This window comes from Anopheles darlingi, chromosome 3 (genome assembly GCF_943734745.1).
Source record: "Anopheles darlingi chromosome 3, idAnoDarlMG_H_01, whole genome shotgun sequence".
NCBI lineage: Eukaryota > Metazoa > Arthropoda > Insecta > Diptera > Culicidae > Anopheles > Anopheles darlingi.
In genome coordinates, this window is record NC_064875.1 from 5,887,501 (window position 1) to 5,906,805 (window position 19,305).

Sequence of the window (19,305 nt, forward strand, 5' to 3'; positions counted from 1 at the left end):
CGATCGTGGCGTACGGCTCGAGGTAACGACAACGTTGTCGATCTGTGGCCAACACGACCTCCCAGGATCGTAATCGACGTGAATCGGAGCGTATTTATTTATCTTCTAAAGCAGCCCCCAATGCCTCACCTTCCCTTTTGCTTAGATGGTTGTTGCGGTGTGGCACACAACCATCCCCTTGGCTGGTGAATGGAAGAAATGGCGCTAAAAGGGAGGAAAAATAAACTCACGAACCCGAAAACGGTTCTAATAAACAAACCAACATCTAAAAAATCCCCAGAGGACGTTTGTAGCTCCCTTCTAGCTTCCCTTCCGAACAGTTCTCCCCCCGTCGCCGGGGTGTTGTTTATCGTTTGCGATTGCTTTGTTGGATAATGTTGCTTTCGTAGGACTAAATTTAGGTCCGATCACTGCGCTACCATGCCAACCATGTCGGAAGATCGCACGACATGTTTATGCAAATCGCCGGTTCGATAGTGCGGGTTGTCGGGATTTGTTTCACCTCGCGCAGTCCAATCAAATCGAATCAACATCATTTGGGGCAGGAAATCGCCCGGACAGTCGGACAGACCGGACCGGATGGATTCGACCGTGGGGCCGTCCATCTGTGACACGATCGCTAGAACTCTGACTTAGCGGTTGCTGCTGCTGCTGCTGCTGCTGCTGCGTTGGCGATCGCTGATGTGTGCGATGATTTGTTTATGAGCTACTGCGGTTTTGAGGTGCTGGCTGTTAACGATCGTGTTCGTGAGCCGCTTTTCCAGCTCGTGGCGCTTCGTTCATCTGTCTCATGCCAACCGTGGTCAGCATTAGGGCATTAGATGGGTATGCCGTTTGGGTCTGCGGCACGTTTTCACGATCGATTATTTTGCTTGCAAAGGCTGGGTTTTTTAGTGGAGTGTTTTGTTGGTTTGGTTTGCCCTAGTTCCGAAGGGGGCTCTAATGGCCGCAGAACCGATGCTTTGTGATGTGTGTCAATTTTTTTTAAATACATATCGAAAGCAAAAACCCCTTTTTCAATCTTAGCAAAAAAAAAATATTACACAAGCAAAGAGCGACACCAAACGGATACAAAACATAAAATGAAATGATGTAAAGTGTAGCAAATCCAACGATCTCTTCCCGTCTCCCAGTATCCCGAGAGACCTTACGCAAGCCACCGTTAGTCAACCGGCCTCTAACGACCACTTCGTAAGTCAAAATAGATCAACCCCCTCGGGGGAGAGGGTTTTTTTTCTGATGTGTGGTTTGGCCGCGTTCTGGGCGTACTGCGGCTCTAGAGCCACGCAACTAGCGCCCCGATGCCGGTACCGGTGCCAGTGCCGGTGCAGCGGTCAAAATTAGTGCGTCTAAACTTAGCAACACCTATGCATGCAGGCGTAGGCATAGGCGTAGCAGCTCATCCCCTGCTCGAAAGAGGGATGCCAGCGATCAATCAGGATCATCGTTTGTGCCAGGGCTTAGCTGCTGTTGCACCGGCTTTGACGTTTAGGAGACAGTTCACCTTACACACACACCATCGGGACTCACCGGACGTGGTCAAACCAATTGTCCAATGAATCATCGTCAAGTAATGGCCACCACAGAGGACCGCAAAGAGAGGGCAACGAGTGACGGGATGTGAGTAAAACCATGTTCGATGTCTTTTGAGTGATCGTGCAGCTCATTAAGTGCGTGATCGTTTCGTTTTCACGTCAACTGTCCTGCTATCGACGGATTGACCTCTTTACTCAATGAAAGATCAAGTCCCTAACTTCAAATGGAGACGCATGGTACCGAAATTTTTTTAACGATCAGCAAGAGCGATCGAAACATAAAGCATATTTAAGAGTTCTCGCCAACGAAAATTTGTATTTCTAAAACCGTCTTTTCTGGCGCAGGCAACACAGGGAGGAAATTCTTATGAAAACATCAAAATGACGAAGGAAAAGAAGCGAGAAAGGGGTGGGAATCTCGGTCGTAAATGTGAGCGGAAAGGTGTGCACAATGTTTTGGGCACGTGCCAACGCCCCGAAAATCCGGGGGGGGGGGGGGGGGTGGACCGCGGGAAGCGAGGAAAGAAATATGGGACACACGAGATGGATACAGCAGCGCGACACACTTAGAACTTCGTTGGGGCAGATCGTTGTGAATGTCGTCGTTGGTTGTTGTCTTCCCCTAATGAGTGTCCGATCCGTGCGATGGCGTTTTACGGGGCTTGGGTAACTCATTGCGAACGTTGGGACGCGAACATTGGGAAATAAAAACTTGTCACGTCTCAGTTCATTTGTGGTTTTCAGTTGGCCAACTGGTTGACTGGTTCAATTCCAAAACATAATTTGACTCTCGACACTGCCACGCCAGCGGAAGAGCGGAGATCGTCACCAAAGACACACAATTCACCACCTACACCCCCCCACAAGCACACACTAACACGATCACTTAACCGGAACACGATCTACTCTCGATTGGACTGTCACGAGCGGCCAACTGCCAGCGAAGCGACCGGACTATCCGAGGCCACAGCACCAAGTGCGTGCGAGGTTTCGCTGCGTTCCCTCGCAGACCTCCGGGATCAGCGGGTTTCTTCTCCAAAAAGGACCCCTCATACCAACACACACACCCCCTGGCAGGCCCCTCGCTTCTTCACGTCACGTCACGTGAAGTACTTGGGAGAAGTTTTGCGGAGGAGTTTTGTTTTCTTTGGGATTCGAGATGTGCAAACATGGCTGGCTGGCTGGCTGGCTAGCTGGTTTGCCGGTTGCTGGTTTGCCGGTTGTGCGGTTTATTGATCGTCCGTGAAACATCACAACCCCCAAAACACCCCAAGACAGGGACTGCAGCATGTGGGAAAAGTGCGAGGAAAAGCCGTAGATTTTGTCAGGCCGGATGGCGTGGGTTGAGCTTGTACGACAACCGCGTTTGCTGCAAGGTTACCGCGGGCGTAATCCACGTTTTCCCAACGCAATTCCGGTTTCAAGTGGACCTCCCGGCAACTCGGAGCAAAACCACCGATCGGGAACCGAGCGCGTTGTGTGCGATTGACGTCAAGCCCCTGCCGTGATGCGGCTGATCGGGATAATAATATAAGAGTAATAAAAATAAATCCATCCCGACACGGTAACCAAACCGAAAGTCGGACCGTACACCAGAATGCTCACCACGACACGACACTGCGAACGGAGGAGGAGGAGAAGGAGGGGAAGTGGAGCTCGCGATTCACGATCGCGACTAGCTTCGATGATCATTGAGTGTCGCCATAAATCTACGATTAATGATCGCCCGAGCTAGGGTGATCGAGAAATAATGATCCGAGGACCGCATCGCACCACACTACTCCAGAGGAAAGTCATTCATTAAGCCGGGGGCAGCGCTTATGTGATCGAGGTCGCAGTTTTCCAGATCGTGTCTTCTGACTTAATCCAGCGTTTTATGGTAAATTCTTCTCGCACAACAGAAAGTAAAATTTTGTGCGAGTGTTGCACCATTCGCATTCCTTGCTCGAGTGGTGTATCTGTTCTTTTCTTCCGGAGCACGATCTCGTCTTGGATGACGGCCGATGGCAACCAGATGGCCCCGTTCTGGGGGGCGCCATCGGCATTCTGGCCGATATTTTTGCAATTCGCACGCATTCCTTTGCCATGGGGTAACGACGATCGGTTGGGTGATGATCGATTTAATGATTACGATATGAAAGGTTGCACTCTGCGGAGATCGTGCAGAGCTGAGTTTCAGATAACGATCCGAGCTCTGTTCAGCATTTTTCTTATCTTCTTGTGTGCTTTCTGCGCTTGAAGCGAAACGCATAAAACGATGCAGTGTGTATCCTTTCGCCACCTTGTTGCTAATTCTGCTGCTGCTTCTGCTCGGTTTTGATGCCCATCGTGTTGATGAATTAGCTACTTAAATATTTGCTTTAAATCAAAACAACAAATTCTTCTAAACGGACCAGTGAATGGCGCGACAGGTACGCGCTGTGAGGTGTCTGGTGTTCGAAAGAAGCGAAAACGACGCGAAAGACAGCGGAGGAAAACTCAACCCGAAAACGCACGAGCTGTACCGGTTTCGGTGGTCGAGAGGAAAATTTATTTTCGTTTGCCGTTCACCCGCACGCGTTCGGCGTGCTGCGTAACGGACTGCGGGGATCTTTTCGCTTTTTTTTTGCTTTCTTTTGCGACTTGCACAAACCGAAGGAAGATGAGGACCGATCGAGAGGGTGGCAGGCAGAAAAAAGGGTGAAGAGACTGAGACAGCTCTTTTCTTCTTTTTTCATTTCGTGGGAGAGGGAGCTGTTTGCCAAAGAGATGTGTCCAATGCCGTTCCCTCAAAAACGTTGTCTCTGTTTCTGTCCCGTATGACGTATAACTCATTTAGTCGTATGGTGAAGGAGTTGAACGAAAAGGATTTAGGTCTTTCTTTTTTGTAATGATTCGAAACAGTCATTGATAGGTTTAAATTGGTGATTTTTATATGTACTTTGGTACATTAATGAAAAGTTATTGACTGCAGATTAAAAACAAAGTGAAATAAGAAATGTTTAAAAACAGTTTAACAATTGGAAACCTCGTAAATGCAATAAGAAATCAAAAAGATTGGAAAAAATAAAAAAAAACGAGACGTACCTCACTGAAAATTAAACGCAACAAACGAATCTCAAACGCGTACAATCACAAGAAAACATGCATTTCAGACACTCACCAGTAATGGAAGAAGTTGTTGAGCGCACTGTTCTGCACGCTCAGTGGATCGGTGATGCGCAGATCGCCAAAGTGCAACGGCTCCGGTGTCTCGTCCGCGATGCCACTATCATCCTCGGTGTCGCTAGTGTCTTCCTCCTCGCCGTCGTCGTCGTCGTCGTCGCCGTCATCGTCGTCGTTGTCTTCGTCGTGATCGTTACCACCGTTGCGGTGCCGTTGTGGTTGAGGCCGGTCCTCCGGCCGGTCATCACTGTCGTCGTTGTCCTCGGGCAAGTGTGCCAAGAACCGCGGTACTTGTGGGTTGAAATAGTTCATCCTGACGTGCGTGGTTCTTCCCCTTTTCCGCTATTTATTTTCTTGCTTCCTGTCTCTCTCTCTCTCTCTCGGTTATAGGGATGACGACGGGATTGGTCCCTTTGGGAGGGTTTTGTTTCAGCTCACAACGAATCCGAGTAGTTCTATATTCCTCGACACCTTCTACCGCCGTCAATCGGCTTGTCGGTGATGTAATGCCTTCACTCTACACACCTTACGCCCACGAATAAGCACGTTGCATTTATGCAACCGACACAATGGACTTTAGCACACACCACGACACGATCACCACAGTCTCACTTTCACACTACAAAAGGGGGCATTCGAATTCGATCAAACAAATCACATTCCTTTGCGTAAAATCGGGCAAAACAAACACCAAACCAAACCACAAACACCTGCCGTTTGTCGCGATACACGCTGGCCGTAGGTTTGCGCGGTGTATCGACCGACCGACCAACCGGCATTAGGACTGGCAACCGACCCGGGGACGACTGTTCCGATCGCCGCTAAGTGGTCCAATAGGGAGGCTCAAAATTGCCAAAAATCTACCGAGCGCCGAGCGTTGAAAAATGGAAAAAAGGTTGGAAAACAACAAACGCGGAATATACCATTCGACTTGAAATGCGCACTCAAACCATGCGCAATACCTCCTGGCGGTAGGGCCAGTGGCCAGAGGACGTCAGATAGGACGAAGCAGGCGAACGGAAGGATCGTGGACCGGGACACACATACGTCATACGCTTGTTTTCATTCGCCAAAAAGGAAAATGGCAAAAGGGCGCGAGTGGGACGCGTTTGTCTATAAAAAGAAACATAAGCTAAAACGAGATATAGAGAGACGTGGAGAGGGTGAGTCGAGACGAAAAAACATCACAACTGGACGGACGGATGGACAACCCCCGGGGCGAAGACATCGACGACGACGATGGACATTTTGTCAATCAAATCCATTGCTCGCGCACGGCCGGTAACCTTGGAATCACCGTTGAAGGACTGAAGGAGGAAGAAGTTTGTCCAAAGAGAGAGGTCCGTACAGCTCCTCCCTTGAAGCGAAGAGCCCGGAAATGTGTCATCGTTCTACGAGCGAGCTGTCGATTGATTTCTAGAGTCCATTTGTAACGGAAATTTCTTTACGGAGTTAGAAACTTAGCGTGGCAGAACCGCTGTCACCACGTTGTAACGGAAATTTGGCGGGGCAGAACCGCTGTCACCAATAATGTTTAGAAAAAAATGACGAAGTTGGCACTGGAAATTTAGTTTCAAAACTGAGCCCTCTAACTGAACTGGACTGACTGACTCAACAGGAAGACTCACGACTCAACTGACTGAGCTTCACAGAGGGACTGCCCGACTCAACTGACTGAGCTTCATAGAGAGACTGCCCTTCGTTTATTCTTATTCTAACTATTTTTATACTATTTTCCACATTCGTCCTCGCCTATCCTTGTCGGTCATCCTCGTGTCCTTTCCGTGACTCCCGTTCGCCGTGGTCGATCCTACCTCTCGCCGATGTTGTTCCACCCAGGATCGTCGCTGTAGGTACGGCGTCGCTGATGGTGATGAACGTCCGTTGAGTTCGGGTAAAACCCTGCCGTTTAGGATACGCAGGATCGATGATGTTGTTCCATCCAGGATCGTCGCTGCAGGTACGGCGTCGCTGATGGTGATGAACGTCCGTTGAGTTCGGGTAAAACCCTGCCGTTTAGGATACGCAGGATCGATGATGTTGTTCCATCCAGGATCGTCGCTGCAGGTACGGCGTCGCTGATGGTGATGAACGTCCGTTGAGTTCGGGTAAAAACCCTGCCGTTTAGGATACGCAGGATCGATGATGTTGTTCCATCCAGGATCGTCGCTGCAGGTACGGCGTCGCTGCTGGTCCTGAACGTCCGTAGAGTTCGGGTAAAATCCCGACGTTTATGATGCACCCGATTGTCGAATATTGTCTCGTGCGTAGATGGCTCTCGGTAACGGCTGGTGGGGCTTCCCGTTGATATCGTTTTTAGGGCCGTTACATCTCCCCCTCCCTAAGTGGAGCTTGAGGCCCGGCTTGACGGAAATAGCATCAAGCTGCTAGGTGTTGTGGCGTTGCGTATTGTCGCCGGCTCGCTTCGTTTCTCCGCTTGTAGATGCTCTGCTCGTTGCTTAAATTTTCCCTGTTGACCCTTTGGCCCGTTGGCTCGAAAATTCTCAGTTCATTTGTATTTTTCTATTCCTTTTTTCCCTATTATATCTTCTGCCCTCGCATTAGGTTTTTTTCGTTAATTGCTTCCTTTCGCAAAGTTGTTTTTGTTTTCCTTTCTTACTTTCTTGTTATAGTTTGACGGTCTTCCACTGTGTGTCTTCGTTCATCGTGAACGTCGTGGTCAGATTTATACTGTACAACCTCAACTAGGCAATTTTTCCTAAACATCTCTTAATGTTCGATACACATTTGTTTTCCTTTCTTACTTTCCTCTTATAGTTTGTCGGTCTTCCACTGTGTGTCTTCGTTCCTCGTGAACGTCGTGGTCAGATTTATACTGAACATCATCAATTCTGAAATTTTCCTGAACATTTCTCAATATTCGATACACGTTTGTTTTCCTTTCTTTTTGTCATTATTAATTTCCCATGCTATTCTTTCCTGACGTTATATGTTTAACTGCTTAACTTTTCTTGTCTTCCAATTTATCTATTTTTCTTCAAATTTAATTTTTTTCCGATATGCTTGGTCCAATTTTCAAATCGTCGTCTTATTGCTTGTTATACAGGGGAATCTTTGTGATCATATTACCACATCTCTAGCTCGGAAAATTTCTTCGATCCTCGGAAGATCCTCGCCTAATTTATTACCGTCAAAAACCACTTTGTTTTCCATATTACGTTTATCAAAATCTCTTAGGTCTTTGTTTACGAGTGTTTTAGTTTCCTTACAGACTCTGCTGCGATTGGTTTCAGTGATCCTACTCTGTACTCCCCTTATACATTTCTCATATTGGCTTTGGCTCTCTTTTGATAACTGATTAGATTTTTCTTTGCCTTCGCACACTTTCAATGCTTGCTGGAGTTCCTTGATCAAGCTATTTTTTTCAGAATGTAACAATGTATTTACGAGTGATTTAGATTCCTTACAAATTCTGCTGGGATTGGTTTCAGTAGCCCTTTTCTGTGCTTCTCTTATACCTTTCTCATCTAAGCATTGGCTCTCTTTTGTTTCTTTAAGCTTGTTTTGGGTCACTAGCAATTCTGTACGAGAATGTTTGTTTTCTTCAGCCCATCGAAGGATTTTAAATTTAAGTTTATCATTCTCCTCTCGCAACTGTAACAGTGATACCTGATCAATTTTTGAACTCTGTTCTAAATCTTCAATTTTGTTTGCATATTCATTCTTTTGCCTATTGGCTGAGCTTAAACAATTCTCGAGGGTTTTAATCTGCTCATTTTTCATTCTCAGCTGTTCTTTTAGTACAGTCATTGTACAGTCATTGGATGTTACCATATTTGCTTCTTCTGTTTCTTTAAGCTTGTTTTGGGTCGCTATCAATTTTGCCTGAGAATGCTTGTTTTCTTCAATTAATTTTTGTTTTTCTTTTTCTAAGTTGGAAGTGGTTATGATGCCTAACCTAAACAGTTCAGATTTTAATTCTCTTAACGTTTGCAAGTCGTTCTTCAACTCCTCAATTTGTTCTTCTAAGTTATGACATTTTAAACAGTTCCAGTTTTGACTAGGTCTGCGTTGTTTGTATTGGGCCATTTTACTTTTTTGTTGTTGTTGTGTTTTTTTGTTATTATGAGCTTCTTTTTAGATTCACTTTGTCACTGTTCACTTTTATGACTAATATTTTTTTTACCACCAAGCCTTCTTTGTAGTCTGTTATCACCGTGTTTTCCTTGTAGTTATTTGCAGCTATGCGTCGTTCAGTTGGTTCGCTTTTCGGTAGACTCGGTTTCTTCTTCTTTTGAATTACACTCGCTGTTCCTCTTCTTAGGTTTTACGCTGTCTTTCTGTGTAGTTCACTGCTTATTTTGCACTTTTGAATTTCACGCTGTTCCTCTTCTTAGGTTTTACGCTGTCTTTCTGTGTAGTACACTGCTTATTTTGCACTTTTGAATTTCACTTTTGATATAACATTCACTTATTAATTTCGTTGTGTTGAGTTCGTTTTCCACCGGAATACTACTTATCAACACGGGATCGGTATCCCACCGCTGTCACCACGTTGTAACGGAAATTTCTTTACGGAGTTAGAAACTTAGCGTGGCAGAACCGCTGTCACCACGTTGTAACGGAAATTTGGCGGGGCAGAACCGCTGTCACCAATAATGTTTAGAAAAAAATGACGAAGTTGGCACTGGAAATTTAGTTTCAAAACTGAGCCCTCTAACTGAACTGGACTGACTGACTCAACAGGAAGACTCACGACTCAACTGACTGAGCTTCACAGAGGGACTGCCCGACTCAACTGACTGAGCTTCATAGAGAGACTGCCCTTCGTTTATTCTTATTCTAACTATTTTTATACTATTTTCCACATTCGTCCTCGCCTATCCTTGTCGGTCATCCTCGTGTCCTTTCCGTGACTCCCGTTCGCCGTGGTCGATCCTACCTCTCGCCGATGTTGTTCCACCCAGGATCGTCGCTGTAGGTACGGCGTCGCTGATGGTGATGAACGTCCGTTGAGTTCGGGTAAAACCCTGCCGTTTAGGATACGCAGGATCGATGATGTTGTTCCATCCAGGATCGTCGCTGCAGGTACGGCGTCGCTGATGGTGATGAACGTCCGTTGAGTTCGGGTAAAACCCTGCCGTTTAGGATACGCAGGATCGATGATGTTGTTCCATCCAGGATCGTCGCTGCAGGTACGGCGTCGCTGATGGTGATGAACGTCCGTTGAGTTCGGGTAAAAACCCTGCCGTTTAGGATACGCAGGATCGATGATGTTGTTCCATCCAGGATCGTCGCTGCAGGTACGGCGTCGCTGCTGGTCCTGAACGTCCGTAGAGTTCGGGTAAAATCCCGACGTTTATGATGCACCCGATTGTCGAATATTGTCTCGTGCGTAGATGGCTCTCGGTAACGGCTGGTGGGGCTTCCCGTTGATATCGTTTTTAGGGCCGTTACACATTTGCTTTCTCAGTAAATTTAGATGTTTAGCCTGAGTTCTTCCCTCTTCACGGCGATCACTTTGGCGGGGTTGTGGCTTTTGTTGGTTGGGAAATTAGCAGGCAGGAAATGAGAAACGATATGGCGCGAGGAAAATTAGGAGCAACCGTTCATTTTGTTGGCCGCGGTCGGTATTATTTGTGAGTTATGATCTCAACTGTTGGCGGCAGGTCGCTGACAGCGCACGGTATAACGTCTCCAAAAGAACAACAGCAACCGTGGGTTCCCCTTTTCCCCAAGCAGTAAATGGTCAGCTTCAGATGTGGATGCCGTTGACATTCACCTCTTGTGGAGCGCACAGTTCGGAGAATGTTCCGCATTTATCCGCTCAGCCACATTTCAGCATCATCATAATGAAATGCAAAACAAACAATGGATTCTCAGATCGTGAGAATCCCGTATTCAAACAAACAAGCACAAATAAACATGAAAATTCCTTTTATATGATGCAAGGATGCCTTTTCTCGGATTTCTTTCTAAGCCGAAGAGTAATGGTACCAATTGGATACGATGCTAATTGGCTAAAACAGTGTAACTGGCGCAAAGCGGTTGTTCGCACTCTTGCCTCTCAAATTATCACGATTTCGACGGAAAACATCCGGTTTGGGGGGCTAGACTAAGCCAGTCAGACCGGCTGATGTGTATTAATTGGAGGCGCGTGCTCGGCAGCATCGTAGGTTTTTGTAGGCCAAAGTGTCGAAAATGAGGGTTTTTGGGGAAGTCTGTTGTTGCTCCGAAAGCAGAAAATGGCGCAATTAACCATATAATAGGAGGAAAATATATCAACATAACGTACATTGCTTGGCAGGAAAAACGAGCGACCATTACCATTCGCTCTTGGCATCAATCATACGCCCCAGGCAGGAGAGCGATCAGCTAGCGCGAACTAATTGTTTGTCTGCAACGAAATCGCGCATCACTTTCAATTTTGAAAATTGTAAATTATGTTTTAGACAACTATTTGACAAGCCCCTAATCCTGCTACGTACAACGTAATCTCTTACGTGGACAGTTCTTTTTATTTCCCGGCGAAATTGGGCACGTTACACTCGTTCGCTACGGTCAGCGTTGGCAGTGTTGAGTGAGAAGGGTCGTTAATCTTTCAATTTGGCTGATTTGTGAGTCATTTTTCTCGCGTTTGCTGCTGGTAGATTTGGCACATTTCTGTTGGCAATCCAACAGGGAGTTCCGTCAAGAGCATCAACGGCGAACGGTTCATTTCACTGCATCAGGACCGGTACTCACAGACGGCACGTCTGAGGGCAGAATTAGTTACCCGTGGTTCAAAGTACTGTTCAAATTCATGACGATACGCAACCACGGAAGTCTTCAAGCATTGGCTAGACGTCGCATTTACACCTCACGAGATAAGAAGAGAACAAATCAGCGCTAGCTCGTCGGCAATAACGATTCCAGCCCCCTTTGATGGATGGCGAGGAAGATTAACCATTGTTACGGATACTACGTTCCAATACAAATTCCATATCATGGCATATCAATCACTGTTTCCTCGATCTGGTAAGGTCCAGGGATTTTACACACACTTGCGAAACAGCGAACCAAAATCATGACCTGGGCTCATTTCTTACACGTCTTTTTCGATCCGGTTATTGTATAACAGGAAGCACATAAGTAACTGGCACTGACGTTTTCAAAGTTTCTAGACTTTCACTAACAGCGTCTAATCCACTTGGAAAGGCAAAAGAATATGTTTTATAGCTTGATAATAGTATGCTCCTCGCGGCTGCACTGGTTGCAGCTCCGCGGCGCCTTTTGGCAATCTTTCACGATCACGAACTTGATGCTCGATCAACGCGCATTCAACTAGGCGAACAAGTGAGGCAACCGAGGTAGCCAAGGATAAATCGCAAACCCATGCGATCGAGCGAACGCGGGCTTTCCGCATTAGTGCTGTCTACGATCGTGTGGGATCTTAGGCAAACGATGCACGCAGCGGTTCGGCTACTGTTTGCCAGTGAGCATCTTCTTGCAGTGATCTTTTGCCAAAAGCAAATCCACCCTCTTTTTGAGTGGCCGTTGTTTAAGCATAGACGATGTGCGCGAAGAAGCTTCGCATCTATTGCGTTTGCTTGGCTGATTGTTTGCCGAATCTAAATTATCTGAAACACAAACCTGGCAACACACTTCGCACGTTCGCAGGTTGTAGGACGGTGGACTGAATTCACCCTAGAGAACAGTGGCATCATTGTCATTAGGAAAATGGAATTTTTGTTTTGTTGTTTTTGTAAAGGAACCGAGTTCGAAATGGAATGATTTATTATCAAGCCTCGACACCTTTAATACTTTCGGTAATACTATGCTCTAGCGTGGCCATCCACAGCTACCACCTTGGCACACTATCCGCTGCTAGTGTCGCTCATGACGTCAATCGTAAATGGGTATGCCGTGCGGCGGTCTATCTCGTCGCAAACAGACCCCCATGCAGGAGCAGCAGAGCAGCCAACAGAGCGCCCAACGACAGGGCCATCGTCGGCCCTGCACCACCCGTTAGCAGACGCTCCACGTTCAGCTGTGGATGTGGTTTACCAATAGCGGCATTGAATTGGTTCACCTCGCACGCATAGCAATACCCGATGGTAAGGTTCTTGCGCTGCCAATCGATCCAATCTACCTTATCGCCAATGTCGTCGCACACCACATAATCCTTCAGTACGATGTCGAGCGGGATGTGTACGTTGTTCACGCCGATGATCGCTATACCGGCGTTGGTGCGCTCATCGTGCAGGATTTTGTAGTACAGTGCCGGTGCCGGAACACGCTTTCTACCCTCGGTAGGATCGAAATCGAGCATCACCTCCTGATAGTCACCGTTACCGTCGGCCAGCTTTTGCACACCGTACGTACCGCTGTACACGGTTAGCTCGCGATTCTGGCTACCGGCAAAGTCCCGGATCGACGACTCAACCCGCTCCCAGTTGACTCCGTTGAAATTTTGCCACTGAGGCGCTGCGTTCAGGAACCAGAAGGTGGCGTTCTGCTCCGTACCATACACAAAGTCAGCCCGCGCAGCGATATGCCCGCGTGCCATATAGATACCGTTGGCCGTCGTCTGCACTAGCTCATCCGCACGAGCTTGTGATGCGAGAATGATGGCAATCGTTTCTCGCTGCTTGTTTACCGTGTAAAGATTGTTAATGTTCACCTCCTGGTAGAAATCTCCCTGGAACCAATTGGGACGTGGATTGCCCGACTGATAGCCGCCGTTGGCACGGGTCATCTTGTGTAGTACGTAGTGCGTGTGGTACAGCTTCTCATCGTAGCACACGTCGAACACGTTGACCCATCGATTGCTGGCCACTAGGTTGAAGCCGACCTGGACGATAACTGCATCGTTATGACACCGGCGCTGCGTTACTCTAGCCGAGCTCAACCAGTAGTTCGTACAGGAGAAATCCGAAATCGTGTATGGCATTCCACCATACCGGAACTGCAGACCGGACACACACTCAACGGTGATCTCTCGGATCGTTGGGAACATCTTGAACCCATCGCGGCAAGCCAGTTCGACGGATTGTCCCGCCTCGAACTCGATCTTGCGCGTTTCATCGATCGGATACAAAAATTTCTCCGATGCAGGAACCAGTATCAGTGGTTGCTCCGGACCGGGCAGTGCCGTAAAGTTAACACTACAGGAAACCGCTACAGAAACACGAAAAATCGGTTACACATTTTGGGGATGCTTCCACGGGACAGTATGGTACGTACAGAATGGCACGACTTCCGGAGCTTCTGGAGCTTTTCGCGCTAGAACATCGTATGAACTACCGAAGAGGCTCAACAGACACACTGCTGCTAGGGTCTTTAGGAGGACCGACATTGTATCCTGGTAGCGCGGCGACTGGTGTGGGACTAACGATCCGATTCGTCTGCTAACAACCTTTAACTACGTCGACGTAGTACGTCTCCGTGTGATAAGCGCTTCATTCGGAACCAAGCCCGCCCGCGGACTATACGCATTCGATGGGTAATCGAAAACCAATTAGTGTCATTTGTGGCTTATCACCGAGATACATTGCTTCGGCGATACCATTCAATCTACCGTAATCGACTGCGTTTTTTGCGATAATGTTCATACATTTGAATGCTTTATTTCTCTGTGCTATGGACAGTCTCTAGATCAGTAAGCTTGCGACGTTCAGGTTCGGTAGATGGCCAGTCACGCGGTTGAACTCGTTCACCTCACAGGCATACGAGTAGCCGAGTATAAGGTTCTCTCGCTCCCAGTTGATCCAACCGATCCGCGAGCTTACATCCGTACAGAAGATGTAATCCCGGCGGATTTCCTCCAGCGAGATGTGAATGTTGTTGACACCGATCAGTACGATACCCGAGTTCTGGGCCTCGTTGTGCAGGATCTTGTAGTACACCATGGGTGCCCGCACCCGGGTACGTCCATTCGCGTTGAAGTCGAGGAAGATCTGACGATGATCTCCGTTGCCATCGGCCTGCGTTTGGATCCCGTACGTACCACCGTACACACGGACATGGATGTTGCGCGAGGCGACGAACCGCTTGACCGAAGCCTCGATACGTTCCCAGTTACCGGCGTTAAAGGTTTGCCACTGGGGGGAGGCGTTCAGGAACCAGAACGTACCGTTCTGCTGCGTACCGTAGATAAAGTCCGACCGAGCCGCAATGTGCCCGCGAGCCATGAAAAACCCATTCTCCGTACCCTGCACGAGCTGATCGGCGCGGGCTTGCGAGTTCAGGATGGTGGCGAGCGTGGAACGCTGCGTATTGACGGTGTACAGTCCGTTGATGTTAATGCCGGGATAGAAGTCGCCCTGGTACCAGCCGGGACGTGGGACACCCTGCTGGAAGCCTGCATTGGCCGGTGTAAATTCGTGCACGACGTAGTGATTGTCGAGCGTCACCTCATCATGGCACACGTCGAGGAAACGGGGAAACCGAGATCCCAGCTCGAAACCGATCTGGACGATCGTAGCACCGTTAAAGCAACGCTGCGCCGTACGACGTGCCGTGCTAAGCCAGTTTTCCGTGCAGGCAAAGTCACGGAACGCGAACATCTGGCTGTCATAGTTGAACTGATCGTTGAGCACGCAGGAAATGGTGATGGTGTTTTTACCCGGGAACAGAGCGAACCCTTGCTGGCAGGCTAACTCCAGCGTTTCGCCGGCGTTCAGCTGCAACAGTCCATTGTCGGTAGCGGGGTAACGGAACTGATCCGTTCCGGGGCGAAGGATCAGTGGCTGTGGTCGTGGTAAATCGCCCGTCATGCGAACGGAGCATGCCGTGGCTGCGAAGCGTAAAAAAAAAGATTATTAATCAAGTAATTCAATGACTCATCCGACAGTTTAGTCCACAAATCACTACTTACCAAAACCTATTCCAAGGTGTACATCCGGTACCTCAACGGGAATCTCATGACGGAGGTCACGAGCGCTCACCAGCGAGCTGGTGCTGAGCAGTGCTACCAACAAACACAGTGTACCCTTCATACTGAAACCGTTTGTCAATGTGCGTCAATCGTACGCCAGGTGGGACGTCTTTTATAGGTCGATAAGTGCGGATAACATCAGCAGCACCGGTAGCCGTTTACAGTCGCGGAACACACCCTCTTTGAACCAGCCTACGAACTGCCTGCCATCGTCCGGGATTGATAAGCCCTTGCGGAAGCTCGTTTGTGATCCTTAACATGTGCCTTCCGTGCACTCTTCGCGGGCTGTACGTGATTCGGAATTTCCAGGAGAGATTGATTTCGCCTTTTGTTTATTGCGCCAGACGTCTAGCCATTGAATCCGGTTGTAGCCGGATTCACCCAAGTATCTGTCTGAACGGCCGAAAATCGTGTTCTAGCTGATTTACGGCCGTTTTATCACGTGTGCTAGTTGAGGTAGCTCACAAAATTGTCATTTTTTTAAACACTCCGGTGTCATAAATTGGAACAATCGTGTACGAAATCAGCAGACGATGATTTGCTATTGGGAAATCTTATCGGATTGTTACAAGAAAAGCAAAACAGAATGAACTTGAATGAAACAGTCTTTGCAGGGGTTAGTACTTCAACCTACCGCGTCACAAAAGTCACGCTACAATGGTGGTGAGTAGTGTGGGAGTTTGCACTCAGTTTCTTATCGGTCGGTCAGGTGTAGTATCACGATGAAGCTATAAAAACGGCCACACCGTTCGCTTGGTGGTCAATTGACGGGCTCGACGATGAAGTTTGCTGTGGTCTCTGCTCTGCTACTGCTGGCAGCATTCGTGGGAGCTCGCGATATCCCACTAAGAGCTCACCAGGATGTTCTTTTCGAGGAGGACATTCCGGAGGATGTGCCACTGGCTGGAGGATACGGTAGGTTCTATCTGGAGCAGCGTGTGTCAAAACGTGTTCGCTAATTGATAGTGTTTTTCTTCTAGCTACGGGATGCTCGATCCGTTTGAATGGTGATCTTCCGGCACTACAGCCGCTGATTCTGGTGCCCGGAACGGCAAATTTCCGCTATCCAACGACTAGCAGTGGCATTCTGACGCTGGACGCCGGTGAAACCTTGGAGCTTGCTTGTTCCAATGGATTTGAGTTGTATCCCGAGAAGAACTCCATCGTGGCGGCATGTGTGATCGACACGCAATTCAACTATGACAGCAAGATGTACACGTTCGATCAGTTTAGTTGTACGGCGAACTGGCGCAGTGTGGCACGCCGTACCGAGCGTCGATGCTATAACGATGCGACTATCGTTGAGGTTGGATTCGAGCTCGGTGCACGGTTCCCGAAGGTGATGGAAGTGTGTCACGACGAGGTGACGTACCACAACCATTACATAGTGCACGAGTTTACACCGGCCAACGCTGGCTTCCAGACTGGTGTGGCCCGTCCCGGGTGGATCCAAGGTAACTTCTACCCCGGTGTTAACGTGAACACGCTCTACACGGTCAACATGCAGCGTGAAACGATAGCTACGATCCTGAACTCGCAAGCTCGCGCGGATGAGCTGGTTCAAACGACGGCCAACGGTATCTATATGGCACGAGGACACATCGCTGCCCGGGCTGACTTTGTGTACGCTCCACAGCAGAACGCTACGTTCTGGTTCCTGAACGCAGCGCCTCAGTGGCAGAACTTTAACGCCGGTAACTGGGAACGTATCGAGGCTTCGGTCAAGCGGTTCGTCGCCTCGCAAAACATTAATGTCCGTGTGTACGGTGGTACGTACGGGGTACAGACGCTGGCCGATGCTAACGGCGATCACCATGAAATTTTCCTCGATTTTGATCCCAATGGCCGGGCACGGTTGCAGGCCCCCAAAGTTTACTACAAAATTCTGCATAACGAGGCCCAGAACTCGGGTATCGTACTGATCGGTGTCAACAATGTGCACATTTCGCTGGAGGAGATCCGCCGGGATTATATCTTCTGTACGGATGTAAGCTCGCGGATTGGTTGGATTAACTGGGATCGGGAGAACCTTGCCCGGGGCTACTCGTACGCCTGCGAGGTGAACGAGTTCAACCGCGTGACTGGCCATTTGCCAAACCTGAACGTAGCAGGTCTATTGATTTAAAACGGATTTAGGCTCGCTGACGCTGGTAAGACGTTTTACGCCCTCCTTCTTTGATTTACAACACTTTAATCGCTTGATATGGCTACCGCACCTAATCAATTAAAATGAAAATCGACCATGTGCCCGATAAGCGGAAACACATGTACTACACGCGATTTGTAGCAACGTTTCATGTGGGGATTCCTAGCATTTTTTGCAAGACAACAATCAATGATAACACCTGTGCTTGTTGAGGTACTCGAGCAATTACTATTTGAAGTGTCAACCAACATTGAGAATGGATTTTAAGTGTCAAGTGAAATGGCCAAGTGAGATAAAGTTATGTAAAAGATGGAAGAGCTTTGAGGTACTTGAATCTACTGATTGAATCAGTGATTTTCATCTTAAGGTTGCTGGACAACTTTTTTAATATTTAATAAAACATATCACTTATCGACGAACTTATGAATGGTTTCTGTAAGAAATTGTTTGATACTGAAAGAAGTCATCAATTATTTGCTCAACTCTTTTTATTCAACATTTTAATTATCTAAGTCACCAAATTTTAGATACGATCAACAATTATATTAATTTGATTATAATCATTTTTTTTAATTATTAATTATAATCTATCAGAATTTTACAAAATTAACTAAAACAATTAAACGTTAACCTCTGGATGGATGTGCGATTTCATTTTCGCTCACCCAGCACGTGCTACATACATTAAGGCGCAATTCGTTCGAGGCGTTCAAGGAAAGATTTTTACTTGCGTTTTCATGTGATTATTTTTAAATATTTAATCAAAACCACTGCCTTGCAGGATAGATTTACCATTAAAAATGAATTTAGTAAAAATATTCTATTAATAAGTTCACGGTTAAACAGTTCTCTTCGTCTCAACCAGTGAGTATTATTGAATCAGTTCCGCAATAGCGTGCTCAGAACCGCATACACAACGCAGAAGGGCAACGTTATCCTTAGGAGGGTGAGGATTTGCGTAATACTTTCCCTCCCGTGAAACGTGAGCATCGCTGCGTCATTGTCACGTTTCGTATTCTCTTTCGCGTACAGTTCATCGTACCCTGACCAACCTCACGCGCGGTAATAATCCAATGGATGTATTCGACGCAATATTCGCTGCCCAATTTGCAACAGTTCTAGCAGTGGCATCGTGTGTGTATGTTGTAGTTGTAGTTCCTATTATATTGATTGATTTGTGTTTCTAATTTGGATAAAACCACGTCTCGTAACAAGCATTAGTGAAGAACCACCAGCTAGCTTAGAACTGGCATCGTGCTTGTTGGTAAATGAACTTGAAATTCATTGAAATATCAACATAAATAACGGAGAATAGAATTTGTTCGGTGCGTGCCGTTTTGTAGCAGTTAAAATCAATTATGCAGCATAATTTCGAATTTATATCGGGCAAATTATTATAAAACAAGAGCATGAGAAATATTTCAATATGCAGTGTAATAAAGTGGAATCTAAATTTCCAAATATCACCAGCAGCAGCTAAACAGAATCACTCGCCAGGCAGTGTAATTGACAAGACAAGAGGGTGTTTCGCAGCCCCAACCCCACCGTCGGTTCGATCCGATTCGCGTGTGTGAGTGAACGAAGCCTCTCCGCATCGACTC

At 47.5% G+C, this 19,305-nt stretch overlaps 3 protein-coding genes across 6 annotated transcripts in view; 1 reads left to right on the top strand and 2 right to left on the bottom strand.

Moving 5' to 3' along the window:
* Positions 1-2,504, bottom strand: part of LOC125956261 (AF4/FMR2 family member lilli) — a 15,239-nt gene extending 12,735 nt beyond the window's left edge. For all 4 annotated transcript variants that reach the window (XR_007469161.1, XM_049687955.1, XM_049687954.1 and 1 more), the window contains exon 1: positions 2,414-2,504. The gene's annotated coding sequence lies outside the window, so the exon portion shown is untranslated. The remainder of the gene's footprint in view (positions 1-2,413) is intronic.
* Positions 2,505-12,555: 10,051 nt separating this feature from the next.
* Positions 12,556-15,619, bottom strand: LOC125958182 (uncharacterized). The gene is made up of 3 exons (XM_049691350.1): positions 15,499-15,619; positions 14,287-15,417; positions 12,556-13,799 (listed from the first exon to the last, which is right to left on the bottom strand). The coding sequence occupies exons 1-3, from the start codon at positions 15,617-15,619 to the stop codon at positions 12,556-12,558; spliced, it is 2,496 nt and encodes an 831-aa protein (XP_049547307.1).
* A 718-nt stretch (positions 15,620-16,337) lies between these two features.
* On the top strand, positions 16,338-17,683 carry LOC125958183 (uncharacterized). The gene is made up of 2 exons (XM_049691351.1): positions 16,338-16,473; positions 16,539-17,683. The coding sequence occupies exons 1-2, from the start codon at positions 16,338-16,340 to the stop codon at positions 17,681-17,683; spliced, it is 1,281 nt and encodes a 426-aa protein (XP_049547308.1).
* The last annotated feature ends 1,622 nt before the right edge of the window (positions 17,684-19,305 follow it).